Source organism: Salvia hispanica, chromosome 2, assembly GCF_029641045.1.
Source record: "Salvia hispanica isolate PSC_SH4W2 chromosome 2, Shi_PSC_v1, whole genome shotgun sequence".
In the NCBI taxonomy this organism is placed as follows: Eukaryota; Viridiplantae; Streptophyta; class Magnoliopsida; order Lamiales; family Lamiaceae; genus Salvia; species Salvia hispanica.
Window position 1 is genome coordinate 16,688,523 of NC_142693.1, and position 20,719 is coordinate 16,709,241.

General features: G+C 41.9%; 2 protein-coding genes across 5 annotated transcripts; one reads left to right on the top strand and one right to left on the bottom strand.

Moving 5' to 3' along the window:
• Positions 1-9,823: 9,823 nt before the first annotated feature.
• LOC125202764 (cellulose synthase-like protein E6) lies at positions 9,824-12,816 on the top strand. Of its 3 annotated transcripts, none has more exons than XM_089066103.1 (8): positions 9,824-10,179; positions 10,244-10,568; positions 10,637-10,777; positions 10,867-10,998; positions 11,088-11,300; positions 11,394-11,615; positions 11,826-12,116; positions 12,191-12,816. In XM_089066103.1, exons 1-8 carry the CDS (start codon positions 9,893-9,895, stop codon positions 12,731-12,733), a joined length of 2,154 nt encoding a protein of 717 aa, XP_088922229.1. In that variant the 5' UTR covers positions 9,824-9,892; the 3' UTR covers positions 12,734-12,816. The 3 variants fall into 3 exon arrangements, with proteins under 3 accessions (XP_088922229.1, XP_088922230.1, XP_088922228.1); XM_089066102.1 differs by having other exon boundaries at positions 9,826-10,179; positions 11,769-12,116; XM_089066104.1 differs by lacking the exon at positions 11,088-11,300 and having other exon boundaries at positions 11,769-12,116.
• Positions 12,817-13,513: 697 nt separating this feature from the next.
• Positions 13,514-20,439, bottom strand: LOC125202763 (acetyl-CoA acetyltransferase 2-like). 2 transcript variants are annotated; one of them, XM_048101213.2, is made up of 15 exons: positions 20,294-20,439; positions 19,955-19,997; positions 19,716-19,814; positions 19,449-19,622; positions 19,268-19,373; positions 18,932-19,070; positions 18,167-18,244; positions 18,026-18,091; positions 17,606-17,691; positions 16,802-16,901; positions 16,617-16,727; positions 16,490-16,531; positions 16,296-16,382; positions 16,090-16,184; positions 13,514-13,726 (listed from the first exon to the last, which is right to left on the bottom strand). In XM_048101213.2, the coding sequence occupies exons 2-15, from the start codon at positions 19,989-19,991 to the stop codon at positions 13,693-13,695; spliced, it is 1,254 nt and encodes a 417-aa protein (XP_047957170.1). In that variant the 5' UTR covers positions 19,992-19,997; positions 20,294-20,439; the 3' UTR covers positions 13,514-13,692. The 2 variants fall into 2 exon arrangements, with proteins under 2 accessions (XP_047957170.1, XP_047957171.1); XM_048101214.2 differs by having other exon boundaries at positions 20,236-20,385.
• Positions 20,440-20,719: the final 280 nt, after the last annotated feature.

A 20,719-nucleotide genomic window follows, 5' to 3' on the forward strand; every position in this document is an offset into this window, starting at 1 on the left:
GATGACACATTCCTTAGTCGGCACGGGGTTTTAGGAGTTATTTGTTAAAGTGTTTAATTTGAGAGAGAAAATGTGGGTGTAAGTATTAAAGTAGAGAGATAAAGAAAGATGGATATTTTAATATGAGTGAGAAAAAGTGGTTGAATGTATTAATTGGAGAGAGAAAGTTTCTAAAAAAGGAAATGTGTCATCTTAGTTGGGACAAACTAAAAAGGAAAATGTGTCATCTTAAGCGGGACGCAGGGAGTAGATGTTTTTATATCACTTTTGAACCTTACCGCTTATTTATGAGCTCTAGAACAACAGAAGATGCACCTACTCCCCCAGTGGCGGACACAGGTGGAGGAGGTGAGGGCAAGCCTTCCCAAACTTTTTTTTTAATAATAAATTTCTACAAATTTTTCAAAATTTTTAGAAACTATCTTCAGCGCTTCCCAAGTTAATATTTTGGGATTAATGGGAAGGAGATTTAACGGAAAGGAGGGGCTGAAAATAAAATTGCTGAGAAAACTTCTTTGAAAATGGCCGCCGCATAGAGGTTGGATGAGGAAGAAGATGTCTAATAAATAAAAGCTGTTAAATGTATAATGGTAGTCATTTACTAACGGTTGAACAAGTCATTTCCACTCCCTACATAAACGGTTGCACGTTTTAACTTAAAAGTATAACTACATTTTAAAGTTATTGTAGTAGTAACACTTTTAAAATTGTTTCCTAAATTTGAGACTAACGTTTTTTTATTTAAAATTAATTTATGAAAACTGAAAAGGGTTTTGTCTACAACTCACTCTATTCAAATTTATTTTAAAACATCGGGAAAAAAAATACTTTGAATCTTTCTCCCAGAATTACAACTTGGGAACGAGAATTACAACTTGTCCTCTTTATAACTCTGATTGGTAGTGTAAGCCTGAGGTGAACTTTTTCCTTTTGTTTTGTCATAGTTCACAAAATCAGTAGTACTTATACATCTATTGTTAGGACAATTTCCCTAACGTGATGCCGCGGAAACAATTAGAAGTCCCGGGAGGCGAGATCCCGTCGACAACTAGGGTTTTGCAAGAACAAAAAAAAAACAATAAGAAGTAGGCGAAATTTCTGATCCCCGTTTTATTGATTTCAGCGCCTATTTATAATCTAAGGACCCTAGGGTTGGTTCGACTTACGGCCCGGGAAAGAACCAACAAAGAAAACCCGGAACGGAGCTTATAAATTGCCCGACTCAATTATTCAAAAGATAATAATAAAAACGAATAACAAAAATAAAAAAAAATAAAAAAAGATCCTATTCTACTCTGCCTTTCCTCACGCCCTACTTGAAAACATAATCCCCAAACCTCACCGGCGGTTTGGCTCTCCGGGCAGACTTCCTCTGTTTCTTCCTTTCCCTCGACATCGACCTTCCCCGTTCCACCGTATCATAGTTCAGTTCCAGGTCCTGCACCTCCTCTAGCTCGGCTTCCTCTCCGACGATGCTGGCCTGATCTGACCGTTCCTGGGGGATAACCGTATCAACTCCCCCCCTGATGAGTGCATCCTTGTCCTCAAGGATGAGGTCCGGAAAACGCCTGCGGATGATCACCATCGGTTCCCATGATGGATTCTCACCCTTGTCATCATCCCACTGAATCAACGCCTCCTCCACCGCAGCCCCATCACGCCACACCGTACGGCTGCCCACCCATTTCATAGGTCTCGAAACAGGGCGTCCTCGTGCGAACAAAGGTGGTAGCTCCGCTGCCCCCAAGGAATCACTCTGAACAAATGGACGAAGGAGGCTGACATGGAACACATTATGTACACGACTCCCCTCTGGCAACCGAAGGCGGTAGGCAACCTGACCAATCCGCTCCACCACTTCATACGGACCAAAGAACCTGCGCGCCAATTTGGTGGACAGAGGCTTGGCAACCGAATACTGCCTATACTGCTGCAATTTCAAGAATACCTTATCCCCGACCTCAAACTCAACATGTCGCCTATGCTTATTCGCCGAAGCGCGCATACGTTGTTGCGCCCGTTCCAGATTCGCGCGCAGGGATACAATCAACTCGCCCCGCTGTCTGATCAAAGATGCTACATCGGCTGGAGTGGACCGCGACGGCTCCGCCGCCACCAATGGAGGTGGATCCCGGCCATACAAGGCTTTGAACGGCGATGTACCCAGCCCTTCGTGAAAAAAACAATTCAAGGATAACTCCGCCCAAGGCAAGAAATTGACCCATTTGTTCGGCTTATCCGCCACGAACGCCCGTAAATACTGCTCCAGACCCCGATTCCGCACCTCCGTTTGGCCGTCAGATTGAGGGTGATACGCGGTTGTAAAATGCAACTTAGTACCGCTTAGACGCAGCATATCCTCCCACACATCATTTAGGAACACAGAATCCCTATCCGACACCAAGGTTTTAGGAAACCCATGATGCTTTACCACTGTTTCAATGAAAAGATTCGCCACTCGTAGAGCATTGAAATGCGGAGGTAGCGGCGCGAAATGCGCATACTTGGTCAACCTATCGACCACCACCATGATTGTAGTAAATCCACGAGACTGGGGGAGGCAAGTCACAAAGTCCATAGACACATCTTCCCAAACTTGCGAAGGAATAGGTAATGGCTGCAGCAACCCTGCAGGCTTTTGAGTCGAATACTTAGTCATCTGGCACTCCATACAAGCCTCCACGAACTCCTTCACATCTTTCCGCATGTTCTTCCAATAAAACTGGGCAGCCAGCCGGCGAAAAGTCCTGTCGACACCCGGATGACCCGCCTGCGGAGTCGAATGGTGCTCCCTTAGCAGAGGCAACTTCGCCGCTGACCCCTCGGCAACATAAACACGACGCCCATGATAGATCAGGCCCCCCCACAAACGACAGGTGATCTCCCGCTTCCCCCTTCGCGATTAACTCCCTCAACCCAATCAATTCCTCCAAGGAATCGACCTCTGCCAACAGCACCTCAAAAATATCCGGGACCGGATGGGCTGCCAGGGCCAGCAGAGCGGTCTCAGCCTGCACTCGTTCTGTCTCGCCATCGTCCGGTTCCATATCGCGACGCGATAGCGCGTCCGCCACCCTGTTGGAGGCCCCCGTCTTGTATTCAATTCGAAATTTATAGCCCATTAGCTTTCGCGCATAGAACTGCTGGTCGGGAGTCTGGATAACCTGCTGCAATAATTCCCTTAAGCTCTTTTGATCACTCCGGATCACAAATTCGCACCCCAACAAGTACTGGCGTCATTTCTGAACTGCTTCGACGATGGCGTATAACTCCTTATGATAAGTGGACGACACCCTGCGACGCGGCCCCAATTTCTTGCTAAAGTAGGCCAAAGGGTGTCCCTCTTGAAGGAGGACAGCGCCCACCCCGAAATCCGATGCGTCCGTCTCAATATAAAATAGTTTGGAGAAATCAGGGAGACGCAATACCGGGGCGGAGGTCATAGCCGCCTTGAGGGCTAGAAAGCTGTTCTCTGCCACAGGGGACCACGCGAACGCGTCCTTTTTTAGTAATTCCGTTAAAGGGCCCGCAAGAGTAGCATAATGCGCGATAAACCTTCGATAATAACCTGTAAGTCCCAAAAATCCCCGCAATTGTTTAATAGAGGCTTGCACTGGCCACGCAACCATGGCCGCAATTTTCTCCGGGTCAGCCCTCAAGTTGCCCCCCGCAATTAAATGCCCCAAATAATCCACCGTAGTACTGCAGAAAACACACTTGGACAACTTGACGAAAAAATGATTAGACTTCAGAATGGTAAGCACCTCGTGTAGGTGGCGCACATGGGATTCCAGCGTCGGACTATAGACCAAGATATCGTCAAAGAAAACGATGACAAAGGTGCGCAGCAGTGGTCTAAAAATGGCATTCATAGCCGACTGGAATGTGGACGGAGCATTAGTCAACCCGAACGGCATGACGAGGAACTCAAAATGGCCATCGTGAGTCCGAAAAGCCGTTTTAAAGACGTCATCCGTGTGCATTCGAATCTGATGGTACCCTGAACGCAGATCCAGCTTAGTGAAAAAACGAGCAGACCCCAACTCATCAAACAACTCATCTGAGGTGGGTATGGGGAAGTGATCAGGCACCGTAGCACTGTTCAGGGCCCTGTAGTCAATGCAGAACCGAAACGTTCCGTCCTTCTTCCGAATAAGCAAAACAGGAGACGAGAACGGACTCTGACTAGGCCGGATAACGCCCGAGGCTAGCATCTCCTTCACCTGGCGCTCGATTTCATTCTTCTGGAAATATGGGTAGCGATACGGATGCACATTAACTGGTTTCGAATTCGGGAGAAGGTGAATGCGGTGGTCAAAGGGACGGGCTGGCGGCATGCTCGTCGGAGCGTGAAACACCGCCTCATGAGACCGCAACACCGACAAGATCATGGGGTCCAGGTCCGGCGGGAATTGTGGCTGATCGGAAGTTGCCCCCTAGTCCTCCTCTCCGGGAACCGCCACTAACTCAAACAACTTGCCCTCTCCTTGCAATGACAGTAGGCTTGCGACGGTCTTGAGCGAGACCTGCTGCACCATTGGGGTGGATACTTTCAAACAAATAGGAACCCCATTACGCACAAACTCCAAAGTCCCATCCACAAAATCACTAGTGACACGACGCATAGACTTCAGCCATGCCAAGCCGAGAATCACATCTGGGCCATGAATCGGAAGGACATGCAAATCAATCAAGAACACGTGTGATTGAATCACCACTCGGGTCTGCAAGCTGGCGTGCGAACAGACCAACGAATCACCGTTACCTACATACACCCGGAATGGCTTTACCGCTGTAAGCGGAAGTGCTAGCCTCTGCGCCACTCTAGGATGCAAAAAATCATGGGAGCTACCCGTATCGACTAGAATGACGACCGGGTCAGCCCCGATATTACCCCGCAACTCCATCGCCTCTGGGCGCTGCTTGCCATCCAATGCATAAATGTGAGAAAGATCTGCCGTTATCACCTCTGGATCCGGCTGAGCGTCAGACGTAAACCGTTCCACCTCCTCATCTTCCTCCTCGCCACCCATATAAGCCAAGAAGGGCCGCTTGCAAGCGTGGGATGGTAGCCATTTCTCCTCGCAATAAATACAAACGCCGCGGCGTGTGCGATCTGCCCGCTGAGCCGCAGTCAAGTGAATAACTGGAAGTTTCGAATATTCTGGTCCCTGGCATAAACAGGCTTCGTCGTCGGCTGGGACTGTTGCTGCTGGTGTGGGGCAGCCGGCGCCGCTCCTCTCTGATCTCTGGGCGGCCAAGTTCGGCGCTGAGAACCTAATTGTGATACCGGCTTCTCAGCGCTGCTATCAAACTCAATAGCGAGAGCCATCGCTGCTGCTACCATCTCGGATGCTGGTGTTTGACCTGGCTACGCACAGGTTGTTGGAGACCCGCTACATAGATAGGCAAGAAGGTGGACTCAGGGACATTAGGAATTCGGTTCCGCATAGTTTCGAACGTCGCATTGTACTCGGCCAACGAACCCGTCTGAACCAGTTTGGCAATCAAACCGAGGTAATCCTCAAAACACTGCGGATCAAATCGTCGCCGCACATCCACCAAAAAATCACCCCAGAGAACGACCGGGTTGCTAGCACGATAATTAAATACCCATTCCGCTGCTTGGTTGTCAAAAAGCATGACCACATAGTGTAGACGATACGCCTCTGGCATCATCAGGTGATCAAAATAGTACTGAATTCTAGCAATCCAATTCACCGCCTCTGAACCATTGAATCGCGGGGGCTTCATCTTCACGTCCCGCGGTTCGACCCACGCACGATGACCACCGTTATTATGCCACGCCGGATTATCCCACGAGGTAGGTTGGCGAGACGTTGGCATAGCTAGCCCTAGGCTGGTCCCCGGTGGCTCCCATGAGGTCGTCAAACCCAACCCCGTCTGTGATCCGATTCCCAAACCACCCATCTGGCCTTGTATCGAGGAAGGAGTAGGGATCGCACTGACAGTGGGAAGGCTCCCACTCATCCCTGGCGCTATCCATGGCTGATCCCCTGAACGTAGAGCTAGCGTATTCGGGACGGTCGTCACGACCGATTGAGTAGGGATGGACAACGGTACTGACCGAGGCATGGCATCGGTAAACCAATGGGAAGGAAGACCGAAGCTTTGTGCCGGTTCCGATCGCGGTGGTACCAAACGTCGATCAAAATCGTCCATCCGTGTCTCAAATCGTGCTAAGGAAGCAAGGATATGCTCAAACATCGTGGCCACTGGTTCCGTTCCTCGAACGTTCGGCCCCGACGAAAACCCCACGTTGGTTGGTGGAGCGGGGATTCGGGTCACCGGCAGCCGCTCGGAATGGACGGCATCAGACGTGACAAGATCCATGAGTTCAGTGAAAGCACCAATTTGTTAGGACAATTTCCCTAACGTGATGCCGCGGAAACAATTAGAAGTCCCGGGAGGCGAGATCCCGTCGACAACTAGGGTTTTGCAAGAACAAAAAAAAAAAACAATAAGAAGTAGGCGAAATTTCTGATCCCCGTTTTATTGATTTCAGTGCCTATTTATAATCTAAGGACCCTAGGGTTGGTTCGACTTACGGCCCGGGAAAGAACCAACAAAGAAAACCCGGAACGGAGCTTATAAATTGCCCGACTCAATTATTCAAAAGATAATAATAAAAACGAATAACAAAAATAAAAAAAATAAAAAAAGATCCTATTCTACTCTGCCTTTCCTCACGCCCTACTTGAAAACATAATCCCCAAACCTCACCGGACCGGGCAGACTTCCTCTGTTTCTTCCTTTCCCTCGACATCGACCTTCCCCGTTCCACCGTATCATAGTTCAGTTCCAGGTCCTGCACCTCCTCTAGCTCGGCTTCCTCTCCGACGATGCTGGCCTGATCTGACCGTTCCTGGGGGATAACCGTATCATCTATGCATTTTTATGGATTACTCTTCCGTCTCACAAAAATATGCACTCTTTCTTTTTTAGTCCTTGCACAAGAATATGCACTTTCTAATTTTTCAATTTTTTTTTCTCTCTAATGAGGAGGTGGGACTCATTATCCACTAACAATATTTAATTTACTTTTTCTCTCTTCTTCTCTCTTACTTTATCAATTTTGCATTAAAACTCGTGTCCAACTCAAAGTGCATATTCTTTGGGGAGTATTGTTTTAGTGAAACAAACACAATAATATTATTCTTTTTGTTAAACTTGTGTTAGGATTAATTAGATATTTATGCATTTTAATAATTTTTATTATTATGCTTTTATATAATATAATACTCCATCCGTCCCGTAGAAATAGAAATTCTTTTCTTTTTGGACAATCCCTAAAAATAAAAACTTTCTATATTAGGAAATTTCTTTCTTTTGTATGAAGCGAGACTCATTTTCCACTAATCCACTTTCGTTCTATTTGTCTTACTTTACTAATTTTTGTTAAAAATTTTGGATCGTTTCAAAAGTTTTCATTTTTAGGGGACGGAAGAAGTATAGATATAATATGAAAATTTTAGTGAAGCTACTGCCAAAATTTATTTATACGTCTACCACTGTACTCCCCCATTGCAAATTCCAGCAACCCCAAACTTCCCTTTGTGTTTCCTCAACACCTAAATCACCATTTAGAAGCAAAAGAACACAGAGTAGATAAAATCATGGCAATCCCAAATTGTTTTAAAGGGCGGAAAGCATTCCTTTCTTTTTTTTCAGCCATAATATTATGCTTTTCTATTTATTACCATATAATTATGCATAACTTTAAAATGTTAAATGCTACATTAAATTACCAATTACATATAATAGTGGAATATATCCAACAAACATGAATGAGAAATTAGGTACAATATGCATGTTAAGCATTTTATGTAAAATATTACGTGATTTTTAGTTTAAAAGGTGGTAATGCTTTTCAAAATATAGTTTACCATAACGTTATAGTAATTATGAAATGACATGTTGATGGTGAATTATATTTTGAAATTTTTGATGACGTCTTTCGTTTTCAATAATAGATTACCAAGATCCTTATATTTGAAGTGTCCATCCATACACTCTTTGAAATTGGCAATAGTGCTAGAGTTGTTCCTAGCCACCAAGATGTCATCGACATATAAAACAATACTTTATAAAAGGAGGGTTGTCATTTTTGAAGAAAAAATTGTGATTAGATGAGCTAAAATCAAGCAATATCTTTTTTAAAAAAGTAGCATTGTCCAAAGGCTTACATCAAGTCATATAAAGATTCGTTCTTGTTGGGTATCGGTGGTGCACACCCGAACTCCACATTAATATGATATTATCCGCTTTGAGCAAAGTCTTCACGGTTTTGCTCTTGGGGTGGAGTTGGGGTAGCACTTATATATGCTTGCAACTCTTGTTCATTCACCGACGTGGGATATGGTTTGCTCCCTTTCAATCCTCCCCAAACCAAGACCACCCGACCAAGATCACATGTCGACCACACATGTTACAGGTCACTAGGTCACCACAGGTCTTGGTCGAGCTCACGCAGAGACATCGAAGAACTTGCAAGCGCAACCAACGAACCCCGAGCCACACAGGCCCAGCCCTGAACCAGGGCTCTGATACCACTGTTGGGTCAGTGGTGCACACCCAAACTCCACATTAGTATGATATTGTCCGCTTTGGGCAAAGCCCTCACAGTTTTACTCTTGGGGTACTTTCCAAAAGGCCCCATACTAATGGAGTTGGGTTAGCTCTTATATATGCTTGCAACTCTTTAATTTGTTCATTCTCCGATGTGGGATATAGTTTGCTCTCTTTCAGTTCTAACTTGCACATAGGGTTAGCAAATCATACTGGTTGTGTTATTATCGGGTCAATCTGATATTGGAAATTTTCAGCTTGGTGTTAACAATACAATATAATTCGAATTGGCATGACACAATAAAAGTCTGAACCTAATATTAAATAATTAAAATTTGATGTTACATGATAAAATATGATACTCCAGTATAACACAGTTAAAACTTTATTGTAGTTTAAATACGAATAACAAAATTAAAGTATAATATTTTTTAAAAAGTAATAAAAATAATAGTAATATTTCTTAATAGTTTATCCAAACCAATACGATATCATTAGTTTTTTTTGGGTCGATCTCTTAAGGGCCCGAACTCAATATACTCAAACCGTTAACTTTGTGCATATACGTGTCAGATTATCATATTATATCCAAGATTCTCATCTATTTTGTCCATTTCTTTTATGTTTATTTTTACTATGTCAGCTATGCATTAAAACCCACACTATTTATAAATGAAATTAATTTCCTGGTGAATATTAGTTTGGTAGTTGATCATTAAATATATAGTGCCATCTAATTAACATTGGGACCTGTGCCGCACACTATGAAGCAGACCAAAAGAAATTCAATGGTAGAGGTAACAAAATTTGGCACGGCTGTTAATCGTGTGATAGACAGTTTAAGACAAATACTAAAATTAAAATATAACAATATCCACCACAATCGCTAAGAAAATAAAATCAAAAGATTCTCACAAAATTCGTTAAATTTTGCCACTTGAAAAATATAGCTCAATTGCACCAGAAATTTAAATAATTTCAGATCCATGAATTCAGTCATAGGCCTATTAATAAAGTTCAAAGTGTGTTATTAAACCTATTAATTAATTAATTAGTCAATAAAGAGCAATGCACATCTTAAACTAGTGACAAGGGTCAATACACAATTACAACTTATAAAAATACCATACAAATACCTAAAATATCACAACAAAAACCATCACTTGAGAGTGATAAGAGTCAAAACTCATAACACCTATTTCACAAAACGACATTACTGACTTGACTCTTTTGAACATACATTGGTGATAAATTAGCTCCTATCCATATTTTCCAAACACAGTTGCCACTACCAGAGAGAGGGATGGAAGGAAGGGATATGAAGAAAAACGATTACATTCCTCTGTTTGAGAGCAAGGCAGCCAAATGGCGCGGCGTTTACTGGTTTTACGCGATTTCTATGGCTGTCTCCATAGCATTGATATGCGTCTACAGAGTGATGCACTTCCCACAACAACATGGACTCAGAAGATGGACATGGATTGGCATTTCCATGGCAGAGCTCTGGTTCATCATCTACTGGATCATCACTCAATTTCCTCGATATCGAGCTGTCTCCCGTTACACCTTCAAAGACAGGCTCTCATCCAGGTACAAAGCGAAACCAAACCAAAACCGCAGATATCAGCAACTGACAGAAAAGCTTTTCATGCAGATATGAGGACGGCCTTCCACGCGTGGACATATTTATAAGCACAGCCGACCCTCAACTGGAGCCCCCACTAATGGTGGCCGACACTGTGCTGTCGCTGATGGCTTATGATTACCCTCCTGAGAAGCTCAGCGTGTATCTTTCCGATGACGGATGCTCTGACTTGATGTTCTACGCTCTTTATGAAGCTTCAAAGTTTTCCAGAGTATGGCTGCCATTTTGCAGGAGGTTCAATGTCGAGCTGCGGGCACCTAATGCTTATTTCTCTGCTGTTAAGAAAATACCTAGTGATGACCCATCTTTGGCCAGAGAATGGAGGGAGCTCAAGGTATATAATGCTCCCAATTCTTGGAATCAACTCGAAATCTGATTAATATTCATTTTCTTTAAAAACAGGAGTTGTATAACGAAATGGAGGTGCAAATAACTGACATCATGAAGCTTGGGAGAGTTCCTGATCAATTGAGAAAGCACCACAAAGGACTTCGTGAATGGGAATCGGGCGCAAGCAGAAGCAACCACCACACCATTCTTCAAGTACGAAGAGTTCATCTGCAATAAAAACATTCCACAGAGTTAGTTAAGCAGAACATCTCTAAGCATGATTTCATTTTGTGGCGTTTCAGGTGCTAATTGACGGGAGAGGCAACAAGGAAGTGGACATAGAGGGAAAACCATTGCCTATGCTCGTATATTTGGCACGTGAGAAGAGACCTGGGTACCCACATAACTTCAAAGCAGGAGCCATGAATGCCTTAGTAAGTCCAATGAGGTTATGGCATTCTTTTTTCTACCTATCTAACAAATGTTCAAGTTCAATGGATATAACTCTAATGGACTTAAGCAGATAAGGGTGTCATCTTGGATAAGCAACAGCCCAATCATTCTCAATCTAGATTGCGATCACTACTCAAACAACCCTCAATCTGTGAGAGATGCATTATGCTTCTTCATGGATGAAAAACAGGGCCATAACATTGGCTACGTGCAGTATCCTCAGAAATTCGATAACATCACAAAAAATGATCTTTATGGAAGTTCTTTGAAAGTGCCCGTTGACGTAAGAGTTAATAACACTACAAGTTTTATAAATTCATATTTGTATAGATAGATAGAAGGATAACTTACGAGAGAGTTTTACTGGTAACTGAAGCTAGAGCTTTCAGCCTTGGATGCACATGGAGGACCACTATACATTGGAAGTGGCTGTTTCCATAAAAGAGACGCTCTCACCGGGAAGAAGTATGAGAAGGGGTCTCACATCAACTGGACACAAGTGGAAGAGATACATGAACCAGAAAGAGAAAATCTTCTAGAGGAAATTGCCAAGCTTGCAAATTGTAGCTATGAAGAGAACACGCCCTGGGGCAAGGAGGTGGTTCTCTCTCTCTCTCTCTCTCGCTCTCTCTTGCACGCGCGCACACACGCACACCATACCTACAAACAGCAAAATTATATGAAACTATACATAGGGAGTGATTAAGGTACAGTCTTTAACAAGTTTGATACAAATATAGTTAACTTACAGATGGGGTTGAAGTATGGATTTCCTGCTGAAGATGTGGTTACTGGATTATCAATACAGTGCAACGGATGGAGATCCGTCTACTTTAACCCAGGGAGGAAAGGCTTCTTGGGAGTAGCTCCTGTGACGCTGTTAAGTGCATTAATTCAGCAAACTCGATGGTCCGAAGGCCACTTTCAGATATTCCTGTCAAAATACTGCCCTTTAATATATGGCCGTGGAAAGATCCCAATACAACTTCAAATATCATATCTCTGCTACAACCTGTGGGGAGCAAACTGTTTGGCTACGTTATACTATGTAATTGTACCGACCTTTTGTCTTCTGAAAGGAATCAATTTGTTTCCACAGGTATGCCTAAATATTTAGATTTTTTCAGAATAATCACTTATGATCTTCTGAGAATGCACTGATTTTTGCCACAGTTTTCAAGCAACTGGATTCTACCATATGCATATGTTCTCGTAGCAAAATACACTTACAGTCTGGGAGAGTTTCTCAGCTGTGGAGGCACACTAATGGGATGGTATAATGATCAGAGAATGTGGCTGTACAAGAGAGTTACCAGTTATCTTTTTGGATTCTGTCAAACAATCATGAGGTACTTGGGCTTCGCAAAGTTGGATTTTACAATCACTGGGAAGAATGTGGATGATGATGTTTCTAAAAGATTTGAGCAAGAGATAATGGAATTCGGTGCAGCTTCATCAATGTTCATCATTTTAGCAACAATTGCGCTGTTCAATCTCCTTACATCAATCTCTATTGGCAGAAGCATCATTATCAAGAAGCCAGCCATAGATTTGGATTCTTGTGCATTACAGATTCTTTTGAATGGGGTAGTGATAATAATCAACTTACCCTTGTTTGAAGCCCTCTTCCTTCGGAATGATCAGGGTTGTATGCCCTCCTCTGTCACATGCCAGTCATTTTTCTTAGCTGCGTTAGCTTATGTGTTAGGATATTGAGATTATAAACTTCAACCATGTGAAGAAACTAGCGAAACATCAAGTCATTGCATATTTGCATGTACTTGCTGACATTTATGCAACTACATTCATGTTTCGAGAAAGAATTCAAAAAACAAGGACCAACAGTACATGAGAATCAAATAAACAGTACAGAAATGCAAAAGGAAAAACATTTGTGACAGTCTGACAAATATCATCATAGATATGCAACTTGTATAAAAGCAGTAGTTGACAAGAAAATGAAGAGAAAAACATTTGCCAACCAAGTGAAGCACTTTCTTTCAGATAAGCTTCCAAATTTGATCTGTAATTAAATGGTGTCGACAGTGATACGAGTACTTATAATCATTCTTCTTGTTGTACACATGAGCTCACTTTTTTGCATCTTACATCAATTGTTCTTTCAGCATGTTCGGCATGTGTAGGGCACTGTACCAACTTCAATTAAACAGGTTGTCCACGAAAGGATATTGCACAGATAAATAACAAACAAGTGCATTATCAGTAAGAATTCTCCAAATAATAAAAAACACAAGAGGAATTATTACTGACAGTCTTGGAAGTGGGGAGTGGAGCAGACGTTATGCCATTGAGTCTGGTTGCAGCTCTAATGAAGAAGCAGATGTCTATGCTGGAGGTTTTGAAATTGATAAACGATCTTTTCAAAGGTAACAGGAGAATGAAGCATGTAAGGCACAAATATTCTAATAATATCATTATTAATTCTATCATATAGAAGTAAGTTTAGGAGATAGGATAGGTTTGATAAGAGCAGAATGGAATAGATAAAATATCTCCATATAGATGCAAATCGATAGAACTGTAACACAGTACAAATACATTGGAATAAGAACATTATTCATATAAGTATTTAGGAGGTACTGCTCATTCCTCCAAGGCTGGGTGAAACATCTGCAGATGTTATCTTTGCAGCAGCTGGCAGCTTATAGTTGATATCACAGCAGAGAGCGTGCCACCTGTGACACGGGCCTGCAGCATACACATGTTTTATATGTTTAGCATTTCTTAATGTTTAGGCAAAGTCAATCATAGATATATTAGTCATGCCCAATTTGAGGGTGTCTGTTATAGAATGTCTATTTGTAACATTCCTTGATTTTCTTTGCTGGAATAGATTAGCCTATTGTTGTATGTATTATATTTATACAAACTAGTAGATGAGACGCGTTTCATTCACTGCAAACACATGGTTACGTACATAATTCAAAAAGAGAAAAGGTACTAGATGATTTTAAATCACTTATAAACCTTAGAGCACTCCCAATGGAGTTCCCTTATTTCTCCCTTATTTCTCCCTAACTCCTGCCACATCAGCGCCACATCAGCATCACATTTTATCCCCAGTTTTTAGCCAACCCCTACAATGGTTTCTCCCTTATTTCTCCCTTATTTCTCCCTAACTCAACATTTCATTTTTACATCATCACTAATTTAATTGTTTTATTTTTATATATAATAAAGCTAGCTTATTTAATTTATAAAGATAAATCAAATAAATAGTAATAAAGTTCGTTGTATTAAACACGGGTACACATTACAACGAAGAAAATTAAAAAAAAAAAAAGTACACGAATGGAAATAAAAAATCAAAAAAAAAATTCAAAGAAAAAAAAATTCAAGGGCGGTGGGCGCGGTTTCTATTTGCCCACAATTCTTCGATGATATCGTGTTGTAGTGCTTGATGGGCCTCCTTCTGGTGTATGTCCATGAACGCCTGGAACCGTTCATGTTCGTTGTGCGGTACACCCTGGCGGGCGGACTCGGTTGAGACACCGTGACTCGATGATGCAACACTTGGGTCGTTGGTGACGTCGAGGACGCCTTCGTGTTCATCTTCGATGATCATGTTATGCATGATGATGCACGCATACATGATATCGGCAATATCCCCCTGGTAGAAAAAGCGCGTCGGACCCTTTACCAGTGCAAATCGCGATTGGAGCACCCCAAATGCCCTCTCCACATCCTTGCGCGCAGACTCTTGCGCTCGGGCAAAATACCTTCTTCTATCTCCGAGTGGGCATCTGATCGTCTTCAGAAACACGGGCCATTGCGGATAGATGCCGTCAGCCAGGTAGTACCCCATGTTATGCACATTGCCATTGGCCGTGAATTCGATGGAGGGGCCTAATCCGTTGATCCGCTCGTTGAAAAGGGGCGAGGAATTGAGAACATTTAGGTCGTTGTTCGACCCGGCTATACCAAAATAAGCATGCCAAATCCAAAGCCGTTGGTCGGCAACGGCTTCAAGAATGATGGTGGGATGCGTACCTTTGTAGCCGGTAGTAAACTGGCCTCGCCACGCGGTTGGGCAGTTCTTCCACTGCCAGTGCATACAGTCGATGCTGCCGAGCATCCCCGGAAAGCCGTGGGTCCTCCAGTGCCAATCCAGTAGGAACTGGCAGTCAGCTGCGTCCGGCGAGCGAAGGTAGTGCTCCCCAAATATCTCTCGCACGCCCTGACAGAAATTCTTCAGGCACTCGTTGCCAGTCGTCTCGCCGCATTGCAGATACTCATCGAACATGTCGGCGGACCCTCCATATGCCAACTGCCGGATGGCAACAGTGCATTTCTGTAGGGGCGATAGTCCGGGCTTCCCTGCTGCGTCTCGCTGGAGCCGGAACTCGGGGTAACGCGCGGACAACGCATTAACAATGCGCAGGAAGAGGGAGCGGCGCATTCTGAACCGGCGACGAAATACATCTGCCGGATAACGTGGTTCCTCCGCGAAATAATCGGCGAACAGCCGATCGTGCGCACCAGTGTGGTTGCGAGGGATGTATCGGCGCCGCCGGCGGATTGGCCGTTGGGGGGGTGGCTGCTGCATTCGAGCGATCTCGCTTTGTATGCAGCGGGAGATATAGTTGTTGATTGGGTTGTTGGCGAAACCCGCTACATCCCATCCGGTGGGAGCGGGAGGTACCTCTTCTTCGGAAGAAGAATGTGATATTTCCTCGTCGGACTGAGCACGAGACGATGAATCAGAACTCATTTAATAAAGATGGAGAGAAAAAAGATTGAAAATTTGTGTGAATGAAGTTTGTGGGTGATGAATGGAGGAAGAGGATGAAATATTTATAGGGGTGGGATAAAATAGCCGTTCGGCCAAAAAAAAAAAAAAAAATTTTAAAAATCGCCGATTATCGCCGAGCGTCGCCCACAGTGGCCGGCGATCGCTCGGCGATAATCCGGCGATAAATCGCCACTCGGCGAAGCAACGGTAACATTATCGCCGAATTATCGCCGACTTCGCCACAATGGCCGGCGATAATTCGGCGATAATCGGCGATTTATCGCCGAGAATTCGCCACCTCCATTGGGAGTGCTCTTACCGCTTATTTATGAGCTCTAGAACAACAGCAGATGCACCTCCTCCCCCATTGCAAATTCCAGCAACCCCGAACTTCCCTTTGTGTTGCCTCAACACCTAAATCACCAGTTACAAGCAAAAGAAGTTAAACACCGCACTTGATCAACAGGATGAAGAGTAGATAAAATTATGGCAATCCCAAATTGTTTTAAAGGGGCGCAAGCATACCCCTAAGAGTGTGACCAGGATGCGAGCTCCACTACAGCCTATAGGATGTCCCAATGACACACCACCTCCGTGTACGTTTAGTCTTTCCTATAATGAGCACATTTATTACTAACCAAACAAGATATGAGAAGAAGAGTTCTATATATTGTATACAGTATAACTGTTTAACTTGGTGAGATCACATAAAAACTCACAGGGTCAATATTGAGCAACCTCTGATTTGAAAGAGCAACAACCTGTGAAAATGAAGTTATGACACTTTTTAGATTAGCTAGAGAGAAGGATTCTTTAATCTCATATAAATGGAGCATGAACTCTTACAGAGAAGGCTTCATTAATTTCATAAAAATCAATATCAGATGCTTTCAACCCAGATTTTGAGATTGCTCTCGGTATCGCAATGGCTGGAGCAGTTGTAAACAACTCAGGTGCCTGACAAACCGTTAAATGTCAGCACCTTTCAAGTTTCAACCCAATCAAATGTAGGAAAAGAGGATTCAGAGTACCTGGGCAGCATCAGCATAGCCTCTGATTCTAGCAATAACGTCCAATCCGAGTTTGACTGCCATTGCTCCACTCACTAGGACCAAAGCAGCAGCCCCATCACTGCATAAGACAATGTCCACATAAGGTAATGCTCATTCCGAATGCTTAATGACAACTGGAAATCATAAAAATGCACATAAACAATACTGGTTGACTACAAACTCACTCAAGTGAATGAACCAAGTTAAAGAGCACAACAATAACAGAGATCCCACTCATCTATATTGTCAAGTAAATGGCATCTATATTCAGTGCCTAGCTACACCATATGTGGTGCCTAATCTATTGACAGTAACTAGCATAATTAGAGAAAGATTTTATGTAGGTACATGCATATGCATGTTATATACAACAGAAAACATGATCCTTTTTCAGTTGTTATTCGATTATTGTTATCTCGTCATTAGTTACTTTCCTTGTTGTCAGTTATCATGCAGGCATCTTCGTCGGGCTTCAGATTTCCTACTGATCAAAAGTGGTCTTCTTCTTATCATCTTATGGAAAGACCATTTTGTGGGGGACTATCACTTGGGAGAGTTCTTGTTCTGATTTCTGATAGTTTGTTACCTTTCTTATTGGTTCTTAATATAATTCCTCTTGATTTTGGGTACTTGGTGTTTTGTTCTCTTTACTATAACGTTATCCATTCATGTTTTCCTACCCCATAGATGGCTAAAGTGGCTGTTGGACTTTTTAGGGTAGTGAGGGAGAAAATGAAGCAGGACAAGTTGCTCACAAGAAGAGGAAGGCATGGAGTACCAAACCTTATACTAGAAGCATTGCCAGCTGTTACAGAACCTCCATCCTTCTTGAAACTTGCCCTGAGCTTTCTTAACCTCGATGCATCAAACTGACAACATATACAAGAGAAACAAAAGCCTCATGAAACGAATAAAATAAAATAAAATAAACATTGCTTGCGAAGTAGATCAAAACTAATACTCCTACATCATCTAAGAAAATATGCTTTTTCTGTTCAAGAGGCAGATATATTCATAGAATAAAACTAAATTAAAACAAGAATTAGGGAACATAAAAAATTCAAATCGGCTTCTAATCATGCCTTTGGGCATATATATAAATTTAATTAGATCATAAAATTCACAAAGAAATCATGGCAAGTCTTACTAAAACAATTCATCTATTTTCATCAGCTCTTAAAAATTCACAATGTAGTTATTCACCTTTTTTAGACCTTCATCTTTGTTGATGATTGTAGACGGCTTCCCCCTGCCACCAGAGATTTCAACCTGGAATCCACCAAAATTCAGTCCTTTTAATAAGGAAAGGACACTTAAATTCGTTTAAAATAAGTGAAGACTAACCGGAACCATCTCCCATGAGAATGCACCACTAGATTCTGCAGCAAGACCTCGTTCAAAACTTTGAATAGCATAAGAATCCTAGAAAGAAGCAAATGTGCATAACTTGATAATCTGACTAGGATCGGAGTTCAAACTAAATAACATTAATCTAAGTAATCACGGAACCATTCACAATTATAAAGTAATAATTGAAGCAGAGATTAATATACAGAAAAGTAGGACATATGGGTTTAATAGACATTATGAAAGGAAAATGAAATGCCATTAGGTGGGCATAAATAAACAACCCACATGTTATAACATCTCCAAACAAATAAAAGAATTCAAAGATAGAATGTCGATGTCCAGAATATAAGGATTTTCAAAGAACTTGGAGCCCATCAAGATCAAAATACAAATTAGGAGAAAAAAAGAATAGGTTTGTACAAGTGAATTCTCAGGCCTTTTAAAAACTGTTCTATAACCTAACACATTTACTTTGTTTTGAAAGACATATTATTCCAATAAAGTGTATCTCTCCCAAATTGAACAAACTAATTCCAACTCAACTACAAGAGTTATCTCCTGGTAGTCTAGTACAAATGGGGGTTTGAAATAAAGAGGAAACAAAAAAAGATGCATGAAAAAAGAGTATGAAGACAGTTGCAATTAGTTGAGAGCATACAGTGACTGCGTTCACAATGCACATAAACAAATATGCCTCCACCCCATTAAAAGGTTCCTAGCAGAAGACAACTAGAAAATGTAACCACGCAACCCAATCACCTGTTGTTCTCTTGTTATATTATGTTGGTCAGCACAAAGCTCTGCACAAACACCCATTCCAAAATCATTGTAGACATCCCAAAGGCCATCTTTAAGCATGCCATCAACAATAGTATCATGCCCCAGCCGTGAGCCTATCCTGTTAAAGAAAGCATGGCATTACAATGGTAGAAGGATAAACCTCAAACCAACACCATGAAAATGTAGTATCAAGATACAACAGCAAGGGAACAACGTGTGTTCTTCAGTGAATTTGATTTTAAAAAGCTCGGCCTACAGAATTATTTTCCAAAAATGACCTGTAAAAAGCATATTTTCAACAACCATAGTCCTCACCTTCCCGAAGGGATATACTTGGGTGCATTGGACATGCTTTCCATACCACCGGCAACTACTACATCATTCTCACCCAGTTTAATTGTTTGAGCAGCGAGCATTGTAGCTGCAATAAAGAAATTGAAATCATCAAAAGCTTCTTGAAGTTGGTAACCACAACACTATGCAAATGCCAACCAACCTTTCATCCCTGATGCGCATACTTTATTTACGGTGGTGCAGACCACTGAATTAGGTATACCTGCACCTAATGCAGCCTGTCTAGCAGGAGCTTGACCTAAATTAGCACTAAGTACATTCCCAAAGAATACTTCCTGCACCATAGATGGATCCACACCTGCCCTCTTAAGAGCACCTACAAAAACATAACGAGATTTTAGTGACACTAACATAAGAAATTTTGTTAACCGCATTCAGAAAATCCAAATTCAGGCCAAAGTGATCTTACATGCAATAGCTATAGAACCAAGCTTTGTAGCAGGCAAAGATGAAAGCGAACCAAGGAAGCCGCCAATTGGAGTTCTTGCAACACCGACAATGTAAACATCTGCGGTCGATTATTCATAAGCCTCATTTTCGTGTTTTGAAATTAAAAATACTAGTGAATGCCAGAAACACAGAGAACATGTAAAGGAGCTTAATAAGTATCAGCAACTACAATATCACGGTTGAGAAAAATAATATCACCTTGAGGCATAATGGAAGTATCATCAACAGAAGCCATGAAAACCTGCAAGAAATAGGTAGAATTATGAAAATTCAAAATAAAAATCATGTCAAAGAGCAAACTCTAGCATACATACATAATAAGGAAAATGCCTAAATACCAAATTTGTAAAAGTTGAATTAGAAAACGAAAACAAGAGGTACTAAGAAAAATGCCTAAATACCAAATTTTTAAGGAAGATAAGAGATTAAATAAACTGGTGATCTTTAGCTAAAAGTAGATAAAAACAGCAAGAATTTACAGCAAAAACGAAGATACAACTCAAGATTCCATTAAGAGTCAGACTATGATCACAACACCTTAAAAGATTTCAAACCACCGAAAAGAAAGGGAAATTAAATTGAAGAGAGAGAGCTGAGAAAATCGAAGAGAGAGAGCTGAGAAAATCGAAGAGAGAGAGCTGAGAAAATCTTTTTAAATTGCTTCGCTCAATCAGACACTAATAAAGAAAGATAAATAAATAAGTAGATTTTATGCATTGAAGTGCGTGATATTATAATATTCGTTCATGTTATAGTATTTATAATTTTATATCATGAAATCAACTGTAATTTTTTTATTTAGCTTCAACTTTTTTTTTCAATGTAACTTGTTTTATATTGCTTCATTTTGATTGAATTTGTATTATGACTCAGTTGAAATTGTGTTTGGATCAGCTTCTCTGGATATGTACTCCAGATCATCTCCAACACCCCAACACAAAAAAAAATACCCAATTGAAAAAA